The following is a 21,769-nucleotide window of genomic DNA, read 5'->3' as shown; positions in this document are numbered from 1 at the left end:
ATTAAAGAACACAAACAACTAAGGTAGACTCTCCACATTGTGTTCTTCACAAGAAGACAAATAACATAGTAGCTTGGAGGAATTTCTGAGTTCGAGGCCAGCTGGTCTACAAAGTGAGTTTCCAGGACAGCTGGAGCTACACAGGGAAAACCCTGTCTTGAAAAAACAAAAAACAAACAAACAAACAAAAAAAACCCCATAGTATCTGCTTACAAAGAAGAGCTCTCAGAGGGGTCTAGGAGACTGTTACTAACAAAACAGAATTAATTTCCTTTAGATGAATTCCTGAAGAGTAAAGCCTAGGCAAAGAACTCTTTCCACCTCGGAGGCTTCCTAAAAAAAAAAAAAAAAAAAAAAAAAAAATAGAACTTATCTCAACTAGATGGTTGAAACCTCTCAAAGGAACATCCTCCATCCTGGAGGGATGCTGAAGGCCACTAGCTTTCCACTCACTCCATTGCCACGATGCCGGAGTCTTGGAGTTTTCACGTGGTCCTCTCTTGACTAAAAGCATCATGTAAGAACAAACACCACTGCCCCGCCTTTTTACCTCTCCCCACCCCCATGGCAGCCAGAGGTCCACTATGTGTCGAGACTTACCTGCCTAAAACCCATGCGGGTTTTGAACTCAGTTGAGGTTACAAAGCTTTTCCTGAAACCTGCAGCCTGAGTTACTCTTCTGCTTCACAGCCATAACTGATGTAGGCACATCTTTAATTTCCCAGATTTATTCTTTCAATGAGTCTTATAGTTCTTCAGAAACAAGAACAATGCTACATCATTTCTATAAAGACTTTAATAGAAGTTGTATAGTAGGGTCTTCATGAACATAAGAGGGAATATACCCACTCAGAATCTAGCACCAGGTTGACAATTCAGGTGTCAACAAACCAGGGATAAATATAGTTATTGACTTTTCTCATTATACTAGCCATAAAAGTGTTTGTAGAAAGGTAACAAAGGTGCTGGCCATGGTGGTGCACATCCTTAATCCCAACACTCAGGAGGCAGAGGCAGGTAGATCTCTGAGTTTGAGGCCATCCTGGTCTAAAGAGTAAATTCCAAGACAGCAAGGGCTACAATGAGAAAACCTGTCTCAAGAAGCAAAACAAAGCAACCAAATAAAACAAAAAACCAAAATCAAAAGCAACCAAACCAACCAACCAACCAACAAGAACAAAAACACAAACAAAAGATGGGACTTGGAGTGATGGTTCAGCAGGTAAGAACATTTTCTGTTCCTCCAGAGGACACAAGTTCAGTTCCTGCCTCCCACATACATCCATAGCACTGCTGCTCATAATATGCTTTTCCTTCCCTCTTCAATGGCAAGTAATTCACAGAGGACAAGCATTTCTTGTCTTTGGCTACCATGTGAAGAATGGGGCACAGCCCCGTTCAGACTTTCTCAAATGCCCTTGACACCAACAAGTCCACAGTTGGTTGGCCTCTCCACGCACACCATACACTGAGCTGCTCCAGTCGGTGACCTCTGTCCTTCTGTGGAAGGGACAGCCCATGTGCCTGATAGGAAATGCTTCTGAATCTTTTCAGAATGAACAGGAGAAAAGACTTAAGACTGGGAGGCTTTAAGTTGAATTTAGGTCTTGAAAATAACCTAGCCTCCATACCTGGTGTTCTTCCTTCTGTCGTAAGCTGAATCAAAGTGCTCTTCCCATGAAGGGTGCTAACTACCCTCGGGCATCTAAGCACACTCAGCATAAGGGGAGTGCACTAGAGAATCTTCGCAGAGGCAGTAGTTGGATCAGAGTGAGGATTTTATAGTCCAACGTTTAAGCTGATTTGTGATTACAGACTTGTGGTTAAACTCGGCTCCTCTGTGGATGGGCCCAGGTGAGCCCATAATGAGATTATCTTTGTGGATTAGGCCTGACCTATAATAATCTGCTCAGGGCCTCCTACTGCTATTTCAGCACTGACTTATGAAAATTCATCCCTTCACTATAAACAGAACCTAGCTCAGAGGGTAATGACTGTGAGATGTATTACTCTTGGAATACAAGCACTCCTGAGACTCTGATTATAATGTCCGCAAGCTGAAGGCACTATTTCACAATTGAGATTACTACTTTCCAGATTGGAAAAAAAAATTGAACCATGGAATAATGCCTTTAGCTACGCACATTGTAATCACACACCGGCAGCTTCTGGATCCCAGGAGTGATCCAGGTTACCGACAGCAGGTCTGGTAAGCTGATGTAGGGAAGGCAGGGGAAATGGGAAGAAGGAAGGACTAAGAAACACTTATTTCCTACTTGCCACATAGTTATATTGATTTTGTAAGTGCATATATTTAAAGGAATAATTATTTTTTGTTAAACAAGCTTTTAACAAAAAAAAGATTTTTTTTCTTTAATTTTTGGAGAACATACTATTGACAGGTATATGTATAATATACTTTAATGTATAAACAATATGAAAACAGTTAGATTTTTATAATCCTATCTGTTTTGCCCTAATAATCATCCTGTAAGACTCTACCCTAAGAGATACTTTTGAGTGAACAAAGACTTATGCAGTGGATATTATGGTATCACCATAATTAACAGTAGGGAAAACTTGGAAATAATCTAAATAAGACAATATGCTGCGATGAAGCCGTGCTCTGGAATATTATGCAGCCTTTAAATTGAGTCATAGTGGCTAAGGAGACATGCTAACCCAGGGATATAGTCTACAGCTTTTGTTAAGCAATTTATCCATGGGCATTCAAACCATTCCTACATCAATATTTAATAGGCGCTCTCTTGGAGTTAACTAATTAGATGTCAGATCAGGTTTTTGTTTTTGAACTATAAGGCTAATGAAGTATTGATATAGTATTAGGCTGTAAATAAAAGAACGCACCCTAAATAGATGAGTGCATCATCTCTCGACATTGTGAATGAATACAAACAGGAAAACACATTTCTGCACGTGTTTAGTGAAGTTTCCTCCTCACAATGCATTTTTGCAAATGTAAAAGATGAATATTCATTAAAGCTCTTGGAATATATTACATCTTAAATAGTTTGGTTTTAATATTTATAGTACATCATGAAATGTAATTTTTCCATTAAGGGAAATGGATATGATATAAAAAGATAATCACCAAAGAAACAGAATTTCACCACTTAACCAAAAGCTTGAAGTTGAAAAACAGCACTTGAAAGGACCTTCCTTGTTTAAAAATGTTTAGTTACCTGGAAAGCTCTTGGTTTTTAAATTTTGTTTTGCACACAGATGAAAAACAAAGAAACAATGAGATAATCCACCAGCACAGGAGGGAAAGGGCATACCTAATCATCCAGATTAGGTATGGATTCTATATGGCTTCTGTCCTTTCTGACAGACCCCTCCAGCTAAGCCTAGTTCACAGCCTCACCTCCAAGACACACTCTCTCCCACAGCCCTGGGAACACAGAGAAGGGAAGGCTTCTTGAGTAACAGGCATGGTACAAAGTTCTGCCCAAGAGGCTACTCAATTAATCCTTAAAATAACTGTATAAAGATACCACACTGCTGAGTGCACAACTGGAAACCCCAAGGCCCACACCGATCTACATGGAGCTAACGGAAGGTAGACTCTGGAGTTGATCTAGGACAACATATGCTCAAAGTTCTACTTTCTTCTCATCTCATTTCCAAATGGACAATTACAGCTTATTTCCTGAATGCCCCTTCACTAGTAGCTTCTCTCTAAGCTTGAAGAGCAATGCCCGACCTAGCTGATACAACACGAACCAAGAGGCAGTAGACTAAAAACAGTAAGTCTATGGGAGTCAGTTCTGGGGCATGACAATGCACAAATGGGGGATTTCTTTGTCTCACTCTGCAGGTTCTCACTCTGAGCCCCCATGACGAGTCCTGCACTAGTCCCAGTACCAGGGACATAGGAAAACAATGTCAGAGTAACGGAAGATACAGAGTCAGCTTTCCTTATCCAAAGGTCTTACAGGCATCCAACCAACTAGAGACAAAAACGTATCTATGCTGTACACAAATAGATGATTTTCTTGCCATTATTCCTGAGGATGTATAGTGTATTCACAGAGCACTGACAGTGCATTAAGTATTATAACTAAGATGAGTTATAGCATATGGGGGGATAGCCATAGAATCTATGCAAATAACATGCCATTTTCCCATAAGCAATGCAAGCACCCCCCCCCAAGTATCCCCCATCCCATGGACATTGAGTGATAGCTACAAATAAAATTACTATGATACTGCAAATTTTCAAAGTGGTAAAGCTAGGGAGTAAAATGAAGGCTGTGGGTCTATGCCCCTTGCAAAATAGGGAACAGCTTCACACGATGGTCAAGAAAGACCTCGCTGAGAAGGAATATGAAAGAGGCCTTCAGGTGAACACAACAGATGGAGCAGGCAATGCAGGTCAAGCACAACCAGAGAGATATATGGAAGCCTAATTTTCAAAGTCCCTCCCCGATCCGTTACAGCAAAGTGCAAAAGCAATAAATGTGTCTTATGATTGGCTGTAGCCACCATTTCTGAATGTCAGTCATCGAGGCTTACAGCCATATTTTCCTGCCAAGAAATCAGTCACCACTGGTCCTGCCCCTTGCTGCCTGGAATCTCCATCTCTCCTGCCAGAAGGAAGCATCTGTACAAATCCCCCAGCTCCTGACAACGGACGACGACTTCTCTGATAAACTACCCATGTGTGTGGGGAGGGACAGAAAGATGGAGACAGCAAATGGGAAAATGAGTTTTCCCCCTTCAGATTAATGTATATAAAGTATGCATCTGACACTTCATCAGCACTCCCGGGCTGGGGTCCCAGCGGGCGGACACTGGCTGAGCATGTAGTCTGCCAGCCACCAGGCTACTTAGGATGACTTGGCAACATGCCATTTATCTGAAATGCCCAAAGTGTCTGGGAGAGAGAACACAACTACATTTAGCATTGCCAAGGAAAACTAGAGACTTCGGGCTAGGAATTAATCTCCTCCTTGAGAAGGCAGTTAGCAGTACCTTCCAGTGTGCCGATGGCTTTTAAATCATTACAGGTCGTGCATTTACTAGAATTCATACCCACCAAATAACACGTCCTTCATTAATATCTCACTAGCATACTCTCAGGTAGAAGGTCCATACTGACATGTGAGTTGTTTCCTTGGAAAAGGATTTTGTCATGTCAAAGGTAAGGCTGTCACTTGAGCACAACCACTTGGGATCTTTTTTTCCTGACTCTCCTATTCTTGGACAAATAGCGCTTTAACTTAGTGATTAGAAGGAAAAAAAATCAATGAGACATTTAAACCACCATGACTACATGCTACATGAAAACAGGTTAATGAACATCCCTTGATTGTGGACAATGATAATAATGTTTACAATTCTGTCGTATTTTTTGACTGGCTGACATGTACTAAATGGGATTTGGCCTGTTCTCTGGACTTTTCAAGCTAGTCACAATGGTGAGATACACAGCAAACCACAGAACTGGAGCAGTTCTAGCTGGATGGCATCATTTGGCCACCGATCAGAGCACACTATCATACCGTCACCTCACCGGGAGGTTAGAGAAATGTGTCACCTCTCCATGAATAAGTAGTATATGTTTCTTCATTATTATTTGTTGAATGTCCCCCATGGGGAGAGCGCTGTGCTAAGGGAAGGAGGGAGGAGGGAAATCAAGTCATCTGTTAAGTCTGCCTTCAAGGAGCTTAGAATTTCCACATGCAGAGATTAACCATTCAAAGATTACGGTGATGACATGAAATGAATTGAGAACGTAGCCTCACCGCTCTAAGGGGATCCCAGAAATGAGGCCAGAAGCCAGGAAGGCAGCATCGGTCAATGAGGAGGCTTGTTCTACTGCCCAGAGCAACTCCACAAATTCAGCTTACTTGGAAGACGATTAAATGTGAGAAAGGAAGAGGGAGGGGAGGACCCTCACAGCTGTCCATTCCTGCCCCCACAGCACTATTCTCTAGTCAACCGGTTATTTTTAATCAACAAAAATAGTTTAAATCCAACTCGTTCCAAAAGTGACAGAAACATAAAACAGGCTAAACTTTAAGACCCTGATAGCTATGTTGTCCCTCAAATGAGCACTAGCAACAAAGATTGGAGCACCACAGTGACAGAGGGAGGGAAGTATCTGGGCATATAGCAATAGAACAGAGAAGTGAAGATGGGTGGTGGTTTGAATAAGCTTGGCCCAGGGAGGGGCACTATTAGGAGGTGTGGCCTTGTTGGAGTAGGTGTGGCCTTGTTGGAGGAAGTGTGTTATCATGGGTCTGGACTTTAAGATTCTTGTCCCAGCTGCCTCGAAGCTAGTCTTCTCCTAGTGGCCTTCAGATGAAGATGTAGAACTCTCAGCTCCTCCTGCACCATGCCTGCCTGGATGCTGCCATGTTCCAACCTTGATGATACTGAACTTGACCTCTGAACCTGTAAGCCAGCCCCAACTAAATCCTGTCCATTATAAGAGTTGCCTTGGCCATGGTGTCTATTCACAGCAGTAAAACCCTAATTAAGACAGACAGATCTCTGCCTAGCAGGACATCTTGACAACCCCAGCAGGAAATGGCCCAAGCACATCCTGGCCTCTGTGTCTGAATTTAGCCGCAATTCAGCTACCATATCTTGAACCTTCATAAAGCTTGTGGGTAGATCAGCTAATAATTTAAAGGATTCTTTGCTAAGAATATTATCTGACACGTTTTAGGGGGGTATTCTTCCCATGTTCTCTATTAACATTTCTTATTTTTGTATCCTATTCCCAAATACATTAGGTTGTTTGGCATGCTAGCAATGAAAAGGTCAGTTTGTGTCTGGGCATGTGATCGCCCATATGAGGTTATAAAATAGAGAACTCACGGCAGAGTCGCCTTTGTCAGATGATTTACTTGCCAACAAGCATATCCCTAATATTACCATTCAAGTATTAGGGCTGCAGCGTCTGAATCACACTGTCAAGAATGATAAATTGTGAAGTGTTTTTGTCTTAAAAGGTAAATGCTCACAGAAAAAGAAGCTTTTAACAAATTCCCCTAGGAAAACAGCTCAGTTAGCATGTGGTAGGAGGGATGCTGAGGGAGGAGGGCCACCCTACCCACCACCACTTCAACGCCTTCTCTGGAGATCATTAATCCATGCATTTAGACTCTTAATTTTTCTGAAAGAAGGATCAGAAATTTCAGAGTCAAAATGGGCTTCCCCGACTGTTTGAGCATGTCCTTGCATTCTGCAGTTGCAGAAGAGGTCCTGGTATTTGGGACTTGCCCTGTTTACATATCTCCTTAATGCCAAAGCAGGACTAAATCAAATCAATCTCCAAACACTGTATTATGCCTAAATATCCAACGTAATTTATTGCCAGTGTATACAATTATAAAACAGCACAACACACAGATTTATATATACTATTTCATTTTTTTTTCATTAAGAGATACTTAAAGACCTATCACCATGTCCTGTAACTTTACCAAAAGTAACCTATATAGACTTTCTGTTTTGGCACTTGGTTTTATGGGTTTGTTTTTGTTTGGGTGCAGAAAACTAAACCCCGGGCCTCACACATGCTAGGGAAGTGCTCTGCCCTTGAGCCATGGCCCCGGACCAAGTTGTGAAGACTTCACGTGACTCAGAGTAGATCAATAAGCGCCCAATAAGGAGTTTGGAAGAGGCTCAGCAGATATAGTGACAGTCACTGAAACATAAGAGCTAAAGTTTGACACCTCAGAACCCAGCATGGAAGTTGACTGTAATCCCAGCACTTGCAGGGCAGAGCCAGGGCTCCTGGGCGAGGTGGCTAGTTATGCCAGCTTGAGTTGGTGAGCTCCAGAGTTGGCAGAAGACTCTGACTAATAAAGTAGAGAGTGAGCAAGGAAGACAATGACGCCAAGCTTGGGCCTCCACACATGAGCACATACATGTACAGCCACATACGTGTGCAGCCACACACACACACACACACACGAAACCACATTAAAAAAAGATATCCAGCAAGAAAACAAAAGTCTAATAAGCATAATGCTTAGAAATCAAGGTTACACTAGGAAAGAAAAAGAGAAAAGTCCAAGTCCATGGTAGCAGCAGAAACACAGATATGTCCCGGCCTGGAAATATGAGGAGTGCTAGTACCGGAAGGTTATTTATTTTACAGGAAATCAAATCCAACACTTCTCACACGCTAGACAAGGACACCACTGAGCTAAGTGCCTAGCTTGCACCATTTTTACTCAACATAAAAAAGAATGATCTTTCCAAGAATCACCAACAGATGCTGAAGAGCAGGGGAAGGTTTTGGCAAGAAGCATGTTTACATAGCCTATACTTCCTGCATAGCCTACACTACCTGCACAGCCTACACTACCTGCATAGCCTACACTACCTGCACAGCCTACACTACCTGCACAGCCTACACTACCTGCACAGCCTACACTACCTGCATAGCCTACACTACCTGCACAGCCTACACTACCTGCACAGCCTACACTACCTCCTCAGATTGCTCCTACACAACGAGAGAAAGTCAGGGGTAATGACTACAGAATAACCAGGCAGCACCTTGAGTGGGCCATCCAAATTAACGTCAGGGAGGGGCAGAGAGACAGCATGCAGCTGTTAAGAACATGTCTTGAGGCCATATCACCAGTTCCCAATTTGGAACAGGAATGTGCAAATCGGAGTCTCGCTATGGGAAAACAGCAGGCAAGCCCTATACAAAAAAAATTGTCTATGAATGTTTTTCAGCAGTGTTGATGTCAGTGAAGGCAAACAAGTGTGTGGGACACACTAGATCAAAGGACAGCAAGGAGATGGGTGCCTGAGTATGCACAGGACCACAGGCTGGGTGCTGCGATGTGGAGGAGCAAGTGTTAGGAGGGACCCGGCTGAGTTCACTGGTAAAACTCAACCAGATAGCAGACACCGGGCTTCATCAGCGAGAAAAGTATTCAAGTTAGCAATTGCCAAAGCACGGGGCGTGACGGACACACATCTTATTCTCAGGTCACTCAAGAACTGTTTAGCACATTTTCACATAAACATATGGACACACACACACACACACACACACACACACGTATACATAAAACAAAAGATAAGCAAGTTGGGCAAGGTGCTAGTAATGGGGTCTAAATAATTAATAGGTTTTTTTTGAAAGCTTTTTTTGTTGTTTGTTTGGAGTTTTTAAAGGCTGCACATATTTTTCACTTCTTGGGGGTGGGAGACATGGAACCAAATAGAAATATTTCACATCTGGGGGAGGCACACAGAGAGCCAGGCATGACCACTGCCCAACCTGCGGCTAGCCTGAAGCAGCGAGACTGAGCGCAGTGAGACGATGACCAGGGCCACTTTGACCACACACAAGACACTCACCAAACTGGCTGTGAGCGAGGGAGCCGACTGGCCGAGTGCCTGGCTGCGCATGCGCACGAGGTTGGACGTCTCCGCTGAGGCTGGCCAGGCCTGTCCTGAGACCGCGTTTGGAAGGAGGTACCTCCCTGTAAGAAGCAGAAAAGAAAACAGAGTAAGTGAGAGGCAGGGCACCCGTGCGATTCTGTAGACACAGCGGTCAATTCCAAGCCATCTTTCTTCAACGTTCCTTCCGCCATGCTCAGCAGCTATGCTGACTAGTAGCGACCAGAGAAAAATGTTTTCATTAACTCAGGAGACGCCATGGTGAGTTCTGCTCCTGACTTCCCACTGAAATCCAAGCAAATCACTTTATCTGCTGGGCATGGGGGCCTTTGTTATATTAGGGTGAAGTGGTTTCCCCCCTTGCCTATTCCACAAGAATGTTTTAAGAATGCATGTAAATACATGAGGTGCTCTCCGTATCACACAAATAAGTGGGGTGTGTTTATGATGCTATTTGATGCCAATCTAATATGGAAAGCAGTCTAGAAATGAGCTACAGAGTGGACGTCATAACCGGCAAAAGAAGAGTTGGCATTCTCTCAAGGTGAAATGAACTGTTGTCCCTTTCCCCAGCTTTTCTCTGTGACGTGCAGGTGGCTGTCCAACCCTGTCCGTCAAGTTCATGACGGCATCCATTTGTATAAATCAGGACATCAGGGTCAGTGTTGGCTCACTGTGTAATTCCCATCAACCTTGAACTCATACACACACTCATACACACTCACACACACAACCACACACTCACATACATATTCATACATTCACACACACATGCATACACACATACAACCACACACTCACATACATATACATATATTCACTCACACACAACCACATACTCACATATATATTCATATATTCACACACACATGCATACACACACACAACCACACACATACATATACATATATTCACACACACATGCATGCACATACACACACAATCACACATTCACATACACACATTCACATGCATGCACATATACACACTCACACACATTCACACACACACATGTACACATACATACTCACACACACACACACACACACACACACACACACAATGCTTTTAGAAGTCAAACACCTGATAGACCCACACTGCAGTTTCCTCTGAACACAAACTAGGCCACTATCAACACGAGGGAGTTTGGTTTCTTTGCTTCGGTAAGAATGCCTACAACTATTTACATCACAATGATGCTTACTAAACAGTGTCTGATTCTGTCTGCGGTGCCTTAGCCCTAGCACAGTGACTTGACTGCCACTTATTGAACAGTGGTAAGAAAGAAGAGTGGGCGTGTCCTTGCCAGAAACATGAGCAATAAGAAGACAGCCTCTCTGGAGACTCCATCAGGATCTGCAGTGCAGACAGCTGCTCACACTCTCTCAGAAGGGACACCTGCCCCCTCCCTCCCTCCCTCCCTCCCTCCCTCCCTCCCTCCCTCCCTCACATACGCACCAAACAAGCATTCCGACTAGTTAATAACAACTGTGACATATTCCGTAGTTTATCACCATGATGCATGCAGATCACAGGCACCACAGAAGATAGGTATTATGGGCATCACCCATCAACCATCAGGTTAAACCCAGAGGATTCCCCAGCATGTAATAAGGACACATGCTCCACTATGTTCATAGCAGCCCTATTTATAATAGCCAGAAGCTGGAAAGAACCCAGATGTCCCTCAAAGGAGGAATGGATACAGAAAATGTGGTATATATACACAATGGAGTACTATTCAGCCATTAGAAACAATGAATTCATGAAATTCTTAGACAAATGGATGGAGCTGGAGAACATCATACTAAGTGAGGTAACCCAGTCTCAGAAGAACACTCATGGTATGCACTCACTGATAAACGGATATTAGCCTAGAAGCTTGGAATACCCAAGACACAATCAACTCACATATCAAATGATGCCCAAAAATAAGGAAGGAGAGGCCCCCCGCCTGGTCCTGGAATGGCTCAGTGCAGCAGTGTCGGGGATACCAGGACAGGGAAGTGGGAAGGGGTGGATGGGGGAACAGGGGGAGGGAAGAGGGCTTATGGGACTTTTGGGGAGGAGGATCCAGGAAAGGGAAAATCACTTGAAATGTAAATAAATAATATATCGAATAAAAAAAGAAAAACAAACAAACAAAAAACCTAAAAAAAAGTGCTTTCAGAATTTCACATTTTAATTACAGAAGAAAACATGGTTTCTTACTTTGCAAACGTGATCATTTACTCATTGCATAGCGTAAGTACAGAAGCTACAGATGAAGTGCTTACTGTCCTGACCTTGGCCTGCATCTAAAGGATACCAGGGAAACAATATGTAGTCATCCTCTCTTGGCTTTGGTTTCTCTAGCTCTAAAATGGACCTACTGCAATCAACCCTGTAGAGCTACTGAGGGAATTGGCTATGGAATTAAGTAGCATAATGGGAAACGATATTGTAAGGTTTGGTCATTCTTATCATTCACAACTAGAAAATGTACTTCTGTGGAGATAAAAATCACTAAAGTACACTCATGGTATGCACTCACTGATAGACGGATATCAGCCTAGAAGCTTGGAATACCCAAGACACAATGCACATATCAAATGATGCTTAAGAAGAGGGAAGGAGTGGCCCCTGGTCCTGGGAAGGCTCAGTGCAGCAGTGTAGGGGATACCAGGTCAGGGAAGTGGGAAGGGGTGGATTGGGGAACAGGGGGATTGCAGCAGAGGAAATCCCTCTGGACACGCACATGTCTTTCCTTCATACTTTTTATAAAATAAACTTTCTTGAAAATTCAGAATCACACTGATTTCTGTCAGTTGCCCCTCATCAGCTCCACACAATAGAGTCCACCATTTTAAAGTACTTGTTTATTATTATTAGTGTGGGAGTACAGGAACATGCCGCCACAGCATGTGCCGTAGTCAGAGGACATCTACAAGGGAGTCCTTCTCTCCTCCTGTCTTTATGTAGGCTCTGGGTCTTGAACTCAGGTCCCTGGGAGTCCTTCTCTCCTCCCGTCTTTATGTAGGCTCTGGGCCTTGAACTCAGGTCCCTAGGTTTCCACAGAAAGCACTTTAGCCCCAGAGTAACTGTGCTGGCCCTGGAACATGACTTTCCCCAAGTATCAACTGGAAGATGAAGGCTGCCAGGGTAAGCCAGCATGTAATTAATTATCTCTGTGGTTCTGATCGATTTTGCGGAGGAATGTTACATTTACATTCTGAAGTGTGGAATTTGAATTATTATTATTATTATTTTCTTGCCTTATCTTGAAACACAAACAAAGCTGGACTAAGATGCACTTCCAGACCTACCCCTGTGGATCCAGAGGCAGAACATCAGTCAGAAGGGGCAGGAAAGCCACAGACTGTATTTAGGAAAACAGCATTCACACAGTATGAAAGCATGGCTTCTTTATAACACGAACGTAACTCTGTCTGAAGGATATAACTCTGAGAATGTACCAGCTAACTGAGTAATATAAATGATAGGCTTACAGGGCTGGAGGTGTTGAGTCCCTTCCTGTACCTTATGACATCACGTCCCTTATTTTTGGAGAGAGGAGCTATTGAAGCTAAAGAGTACTAGACGGCAAGGCTAAATGTGATGTAGGGAATCGTTACTGCCCCCTCCCCCCAACCTCTGCCAATATGCTTTTTCTTAAAATTCTTAGGAATATACCTAAGAATAAACTTAATTGTTAACAACAGAAAGGTATTATAGTTAATTTATAAAAAAAAACCTATAACATTAGTTTTCTTTTCCTTTAGTGTGGAGAAATTATTAAATTGTATTGCTACGATACCCAAATACAGGAAACAGGGTTATTCATTTGTATGTCCACAGTTCCCAGAGAAAAGGACAGGCCTTGATACAAACTTAGTAATCTCCTGTTGGCTGAATGCAACCATATGATCTATGTACTATGTACTATATAAAAACTATACTGTCTAAGCAACATTTGAGCTGGTCTAAACAGGAAGAATACCAGTGAACAACTCATTTTCCTAAATTTTACCTATAAAAAGCGGTGTAACAACTGATTGGTTGGTGTACACCAAGGCTTTGCAACATTCTTACAATCCTGTCAATAGAAACTCTCATCTCCCTTATTGATACAGATAAGTTCTGTAGACGGGCAAGAGCTCACAGCCAAGTAAGCAGGCTGCCAAAACCACTGTTCCAGCCCCTAAGCCCCAATTCTAACACACACAAAAAATAGTCATCACATATGCTTAGGTGAAAATATAAGTTATATATCAAGAGGTGATGAATTCTATTTGTAAGAAAGTGTATGTGTGTGTGTGTGTGTGTATGTGTGTATGCGCACATGTGCCACCTTGAAAAATGGGAACAAAATTGTTCAAACCAAAAGCATCAGACAAATCTGGCTTCAAGTCCAGTTCTTACTAGTTGTGTATCAGAGGAGTTCTTCAGCCTCACACTTTCACAAAGCCTGCTTCTCCTCCACCACTGTGGTGATAAAATAACCTTTGTTTGCTGTGCTCTTGACCGGGTTACTTAAGGCAGAAGGTATGCTACTGAGTAATGAATGTTAAAGTAAGTTAACATTTCTCCATGGAAATAGCAAAATCAGAATTCCCTCTGGAGGAGGGAACGGGAGCGAGTGGGGAACAGGGAGGAACAGGCCAGGCCTGCCCTTTCGTATCTTATCTCCAGTGCTAAGGATCAGACCAAGGTCTCGTGGAGTCCAGATAAGTGTTCTGACGTTAAGTTCTATCTCAGGTCCCTATATTTTATTATTTTAAAATTATCTGTGGGGCGTGTGGCAGGATGGCTCAGGAGGAAACGGCTCTTGCTTTGGAAGCCTGACAACCTGTGTTTGGTCCCTAGGACCCACATAAAATACCCTATGGTGGAAGAAGAGAATTCCCTCCACAGTTATCCTCTGACCTCCACAGTGTGCTGTGTCATGTGAGCACGCACAGACACAACAACAATAAAAACACCTCACAGCTTTAAGAAAAGTACTGAATTTGGCATTCATCTCCCAGACAGTAAGTTCTGCTCATTCAACTAAGAAGTCTAAATAAAGAAATAAGCTTTGACTTGTAGCTGCAAACGTTTCCATTTGACATGCCTGGAAAGTGCACCAACCGTCAAGGTTACATACAGGTGGCTGGTGGGTGTATGGGGCTGTGGTGAATAACACTCTGTTTCTATCTGTAACATTCTATAATTTTGCTTTGGATGTTTTTATCAAAAATGTGTTCCAAATTCTAACCCGGCAAACTATCCCCAAATGCCTTCCTCTTAGTCCTCCAAATGACAGTTCCTAAGTGACTGATGATGTCACAAAGGTTCCAGATGAGGAAGTCTAGAGTCAGGAAAGGCAATCAGAGCAAAGGGGAACCACAAGGAGCCTCCACATCATAGCCAACAGCTCCTGGCGAATCTGATCTAGGACCGTTTGGCTGAATGAAGGCCGGACTCTGGACAGAACCCAGAAACAGCAGAAGGAAGGCATAGAAGGGGCCAAAGCCAGGGCCTTTGCTCACTCATGCTGACCTTCCCTTTGAAAATCTGCCTTTTGTTAGAGCTCTCAGGACTCTTAAATAAGGAGAGGCAATAAGACCCAAGTGTTACCTCGCTTTTTGCTGACATTACTATTAAAGTTAATTCCATAACTTATTAACTCCTCTCATACATAGATTCTACCTCATTACAAAGAACAAAGGTATGCCTTCAGTTCCTTTGCTACCTCAACAGAGCTGAACCCAGCAGATGACACTTAGATTTAATAACCAACCAGCTACTGTCCTTGCCTGTATCTAAGACTCTCTTTAAACCTAACAGGATGGAAAGGATGCTGGCAGCTGAGGGAAGCTATGGGTAACTTTAAGGTCCGATTGTTGAGTCTCATGAATAAATGCCAACACTGATTCTCTTATTCATGGTGCTACCTTCTCCAAGCCCTGGGCTTCTCATTTGCAAAGTGGAGAAAGACAAGCAGGGTTGAGGTAAATCTGAATCAGAAAATACACTATATAGAGTTCAACATTCAATCAAATCAGCTTCAGATGTAAGGACTATACTGGAGGTTATAATGAGCACAAAAATACATGTTAAGATACTAGGAAAATTAATTAGTAACTTCACAGACGTGTATACAATGAGATATTTATATATCATGTAGTAGGTTGGATCCCAGATGCCATTATTCTTGCATGGGTCTTATCCTAAAGAATCACACAAATGCTACAAATTAATACAACACATGGGATACATCCTTTCTGCCTGGACCCCCATTAGTGTTAATAGGGGAAGAGAACAGCAGATGGGTCTAAGGCAGTCGTTAGAGGCACTAGCACAGCGGCGAAGCTGGTAGCATCACATTGAACTTCATACAAATTTACTTTCTGATGACTACCAAGGGCTTCTAAAAAGTGTGTTGCTGTTACATTCATGCATCATTTGCTGCCTACGATTTAAGAAAATTAGCATCTGTCAACAGCACTGTTCGGCTGCACAGGGTGGAAATTAATGGATAATACCATTTCTAATGTGTTGTATGAGAGGTGAGCTTGCTTAGCAATCTGGCTGCTCATTTTAATACCAAATGGAGCTTGTTGTCACAACTGGAACCTTGGTTAGCACCACACTCTTTGAAAACGTGTTTCTAAAACCCCACCAGGTTCACTAAAACTCCCCTTAACTATCCTCGACTGACCGAACCAGAAATGTGGAGGTACAAAACATAAGTCGATATTAAAGCTGAAATCAATTGCCCAGATTGATTCCAGAGCCTATCACATCTGGGTTATGTGGACTACTGGCAGTGGACACTGCATTGTGTCATGGCTACATTGGCCACGGGGACGCTACTTAACAGAAAGAGCAGGGGCTCTGCCTGCATCAGTAGTTACACATTAACATAAATATTAGTGGGCATAGACACACACCCTGTCCAGGTTCTACGTAAGTGCCTATTAGCCTCTCTTGGAATGGTTTCCTTTGTTACTACCCTAATTTCCAAGGCAATGTAAAGCCAACAACTTTTCGGACCTGCACTCTCAGGCAGGAGATACAGGCTTTCAAACCACCCCACAGGTGGAACTATCCCTCCGAAACAGGAAAACACCAAGTCAGCAATAGTTTTCATCAGAATGGCCATATAAAGAATTAAATATAGCCTCTAGAGATCTCCTTTATCATTGGGGAATCATGGCCTCTAGAGAGCTCCTTTATCATCAGGGAATCATGGTACCTGACTAGATTTGAAAGCTCCCATTAAAAATGTTCCATATCACCTAAAGGGCCTCGTAGATTTAGCCATCAGCCTACAGCCTTGCCGTTGGGGTTATTTCTTTCGGATTACAACCGGGATATCAACGGAAAAGGAAGACTGAACGACTACATTTAAAAAGTACTGCTTCAGTCTGGCTTCTGTGCTCTGCTATATTTGAGAGCGTTGAAAAGAAGTTTCTCTCTCTCTCTAAGGCAGCAACCAAGGAACTAGCTAGCGTGGTCAACACCTTGCTCTTTCTTAGGTGGGTTTTGAGGACACAGGGGAACCCTATTAGGGGTGTAGAGAGAATGAAGGAACCATTCCGGAGGTTAGGGCATAAGAACAAAGCACGAAGCTTGGGATGGTATTGGCCATGGCAGAGAAATGGGGTCGAGTTTGTTTTTTTGTTTGTTTTTTGTGTGGGGAGGTGGTGTCTCTCAGTCAGTTCTCCTAGTATTAAAGGAGCAGTCACATTGCTAAGCAAGGTCACCTCTCATACAATACACTGGAAATGGTAATATAGAATACAGGTTTATATGTTTTTGGATACCAGCCTGTTCAGTAGTCCCTTTCCCATTCCCTGAAGCTCCACATTAGTCCCCTGAAACCTTGTACTTGGCCGACACACTGGAAAATGTCACAGTCCCACCATTCCACTCTCCACATTGCCTAGTAAAATGTCCCCTGCTTAACCCTTCTTTAGGGACATCTACAAAGGATGTGAAAGTGAGGCTCCAAACACTTGCACATCCATCTTCCGAGCAGCACTCATCCCACAAGCTAAGAGAAGCCATGCATCCACGGAGGACTAAGGTTTATCGATGCGATGGGATATTAGCCTATAAATGGAATGAAATTCTGATACTTGCTATAACATTGATCAACCACAAAGACATCATGCTAAATTAGATAAGCTAGTCACACAAGGCTAGATGGTATACGATTCCCTTTCCATAAAGTACCTGGAATAGCCGATTCACTGAGACAGTACAACCATGGCTTCTGGGTTTGGGGGAAGAGAGAAAAGCACTCAAATAATGCACGTAGAGTTCCAGTGTGGGATGGTAAAATTGTTCCAGAGTTGGATGGTGACAGTGGTTATATGATATAAATGTATTTAATGTGACTAAATCAAGCACTTAAAAATGTTTGAAACGTTGAAGTGTATTATGTATCTTTCACTACACATTAAAAAACCCAATCTCCTCTGCTTAAATCCCTCTTATCTTTCAGGAAAAAACCCAATGGGATACTTGGGCTTTATCAAAGCAAATAGCTACACAATTCACATCAACTCCCCATACTGCAAATTATACTTAATAACCCACACCCTTCCCGTCACAAGCAGGGAAAGGGAACTTCTAAAGTGCTCTCCAAACTTGAGACGTGAGGAAAGGTTAAAGCCCACTCTGAGTCGCTGGCTGGATCTGGACAGAATCGATGAGTCAGCAGCCGCTGCCTGGGTGTCCTCCATCATCCCACGGAGATTCTTCCTCCAAGCCCCATTGCTCCTCCTAAACATTCGCTCCCTTGTCGTCACGACCCTCATCCCCACAGCAATTACAGCCTCCCTTATTCATCTTCACCACTGCTACCACAGCACACGACCAGAGCCCCCTCCATCTTCCCTCGCGCATGGGTGACTGCCTTCCAATTTCTTGACCCCACTGCAAAGGAATGACTAGAAGGCATCAACAAGTCTGCTAACTCATTCTTCTTCTTAATGGCATAAATAAATACGGCTTGGGAAACCAGCAGACATGTGACCGCAGTGCTAAATTCCAGTGATTTCTTTACTGAGCTGCTTTCGAATCCTTTAAAAAAATATTGTGGTGTGTTTTCTGATACTAGAGAAGTCCAGAGCTCAGCCTTGAGCCTCTGCCCTTGATACCACTGCCTGCTCACCAGCAATCTCTAGCTCACACAGAAATTGAAAGCTGAATACAACGCGTGTGCTGAGCGAGTGCGTGGGTACACACACACACACACAAACACAAAACTTTGGATGGTGTTGTCATAGCTGATATGGGCCCAGTAGGTCTTGAGCATTGGGGTCCTCTCTAGCCATGTGACTCAAATTCACCAAAAACACTGCTATCTAGTTTCTGCAATACCATCAACAGCATTCTCTACTTAACATAGAATTGCTAGGCAACACTAATACATATCTGGTAATCTAATCAAGAACAAGGCTTTGAAAGGAGCTTACAGCACAGGAAGCTGGCTTTAATGTTCTTGGAAATTAACGATTTCATACACCTGGGTAGGTGACAAGGACCACCCTGGCAGAGCGCTGGGCACTATGGGAAATGGCAGAACGCATACATCTACAGCATGGAAATTCAAAGCCTTTGGACAAACCATGAGGCTATCGAGGTCTCTGCAGCTGCCACGGCTACGGTCAATCACAGTACTAGTCCTAAATCAAACCTAACTTTTGGTACAGGTACTGTGGTAAGATGCAGCCGTTCTGCGCACCCAATCTAATACAACCAGCCTATTGCTCAGACCATTTTAACATGACAGGGCAAAAAAAATGCCAACACACAGTATATTTTTAAAAGGAACAACTCCAAATGGTACTTATAGAGAAATTCACTTGGCCTTTTGCTTGTTTGCCCTTAACTTGTTCATAAAGCAGAGTTTTTTTTTTTTTTTTTTTTTTTTTTTTTTTTTATCACCTACCACAACTACCTCTCAAACTGCTTCTAATAAGTATAGCTTCAGGACCAAATAGGTTAATGTGTGGGGCAGAGCATAGTAAAACTATGTTCCTACAATTCAGCTCCAACACTGCCTTTGCCAACGCAACTCAGCAAATTCTTCCACTCTACAACATCACCCAGCCACGGCCTCCGACTTCCCACTGTGCCTAGATCACCAAGGCAGTCTCTCCCATTGGGTGGTGTGTACCTGGATTTAAAATTCTTATTTAAAAAAAAAATAAACATTAGTTTGTCCCTGAGCTCTATTTGTACAGATGAAACGCAAAGCGACAACTGGAAATAGATTTTTTTTAAGGTGGTGTTAAATAGGACCCTTTTTAGTGAGGACACCTTAACAGTCACAGACACCCGAATGACTGTGTGAGCAAGGACATGGGGGATGTGGTGGTGGCGCTGTGATGGTGGCAGCTAAGAGACACTGGGCAGAGGTCAGAGTTAACTTGCGAGGTCTGGCCTCCCTCCACGCGGGTATTGAAATATAATTCAGTAGAATGAATTGCTAGACATGTCTAAGTCCCCTGGGAAATGACAGATATTGATGAATGCTGCCGGCAAGATATATGGAAGGAAAAGGCAAATAAATAGAACAATTTTTCCTCTCTCAGAGTCATTTTGTGGCTATGTGGAACAGCTGTTAAGGCGCTTGTCAGCCCACTTCTTCCTTCCGCCTCCCTCTGCATATCTGCCTCCTCCCTACTCTGAAATCTCCCTGAGGACCAGTACCTGCCGCCCCCAAGAGATGATCACTAAATGCCTAAGAGTCACCTCCTCCATGCCCACCAGGCCTGTTCTCAGCCCAGCGACTGGAATCCTCCATGATTTCCATCCATCTGAGTGTAGTCATTGGCTTTGCCAGAACCAGGGACCAGTTTCCCAGATCCACACTCCTTGGCCCCAGGAATGTGCTTCACCAAACCCTGGCCCTGCCGCAGCTGTCTGACCTTGTCCGGGCTCTTTGACTTTCAAGCTTCGATTGTCTGCAAATGTTCTCCAAAATGGAGATGGTAATTTCACAAGGTGAACTAACTGGGGATTTAAATAAAGAAATTATTATTGTGCAAGGCAAAGCAAAGACCCACAATAAACAATAACCTAGCCTCTTTTATGATCTCCCTATTAAATCTCTTCCCTATAAGGATCCTCCTCATGCCATGCCTAGGATGGAACAAGCCCTTCCCAGGGCTGGGCACCTTGGGAACACTGATTCTCATTCCAATAGCCAGGTGGGCTGGGCAACAGCCAGGCACAGGCTCGCACCATGGCTCAACATCCACTAGCTCGGGAACCCTGGGTGAACAGCTCTCTCCTATGAACGTGATTTTCCTCACGTCTAGTAATGATGAGAGTGGACAACGTATGCAAAGTGCACAGCACTTGCTGAACACACAGACTGTAGTCCAGGTCCCCTCTAGACGCATCACCCTTTGGGGCATCGTTGGAAAAGCAGCTATGCTTTTAAACCAGAGATACTTCTCAGTCTCTTTCATCACGCCATGTTCTCCGTGTGTATACACACATAGAGTGATACTGATTTCTGGGTACCATATACTCTGCCACCTTGAGAACTCCATGTCCTCTGGGACTGAAGCTCACATCACACTCAGCCCAGCACCAGAGCCCATACCCAGAATGCACTGCGCTTCTGTAGACTAGCACTTATGTCTCCTCTCTGTCTTTATTTGTTTTTCTTTCCAGGATACTTCATCCTTTGCTGTTCTACAGTTCCACGTGCTTTAGAATATTGAAATTTGATTCCCTTCTTTGTTTCATGACAGCAGCAACAACAACAACAACAACCCTCAGGAGCCTTAAACTTTATATGGAAGATGCCTTGCTGCTTCTCTGGCTTTGATTTTTATCTTTTAAGAAGCATGTGTACGAGTCCACCACCTCCACAATATACCACAGATTTCAGAGGGAGCTGCCTACCCTCAAAAGACGAGAAAATGACTTGTGCTGACTATCTTACTTTTCAAAGAAGTTATGAAGCCTACTCAATAACATTCCCCTCCGTGACCAGATGCCTTGATTGATGTCGCTGAATGTCACCCACAGGCCCGTGATGCTAAACATTGCTGACAGTTGTCCTACATCTGAACAGTTATTACAGAAGCCAAGGAGAAATCGGGACCAGGAGCCTTGCAAGATAAACGAACAGAACAAGATCAGCCTTAGAGGGGATAAAATAAACCCCACAACACCAAATATGCAGACATTTCCAGCCAGGCCCAAATTCCTTATCAAGCTTCCTATTCAAGGAAATATCTATACACAGCCCCTTTCACATAAGCGTGTGTTACTATGTGTATTTTTTTTTAGAATCACTAACAATTCCCTGCTGGGCCTACTCTAAACAGATTTTGGGTTCTTTCTCCACAATGATGATGCCTATATATAATCCCTA

General features: G+C 43.3%; 1 protein-coding gene across 2 annotated transcripts in view; it reads right to left on the bottom strand.

Moving 5' to 3' along the window:
• Positions 1–21,769, bottom strand: part of Mast4 (microtubule associated serine/threonine kinase family member 4) — a 606,534-nt gene that overhangs the window by 399,734 nt on the left and 185,031 nt on the right. For both annotated transcript variants that reach the window (XM_052160085.1, XM_052160077.1), the window contains exon 3: positions 9,358–9,482. In XM_052160085.1, the coding sequence (XP_052016045.1) occupies positions 9,358–9,482 (125 nt within the window). The remainder of the gene's footprint in view (positions 1–9,357; positions 9,483–21,769) is intronic.

Source organism: Apodemus sylvaticus, chromosome 16 (genome assembly GCF_947179515.1).
Source record: "Apodemus sylvaticus chromosome 16, mApoSyl1.1, whole genome shotgun sequence".
NCBI lineage: Eukaryota > Metazoa > Chordata > Mammalia > Rodentia > Muridae > Apodemus > Apodemus sylvaticus.
Note: the sequence above shows the minus strand (reverse complement) of the source record. Positions and strands in the feature narration are given on the sequence as shown.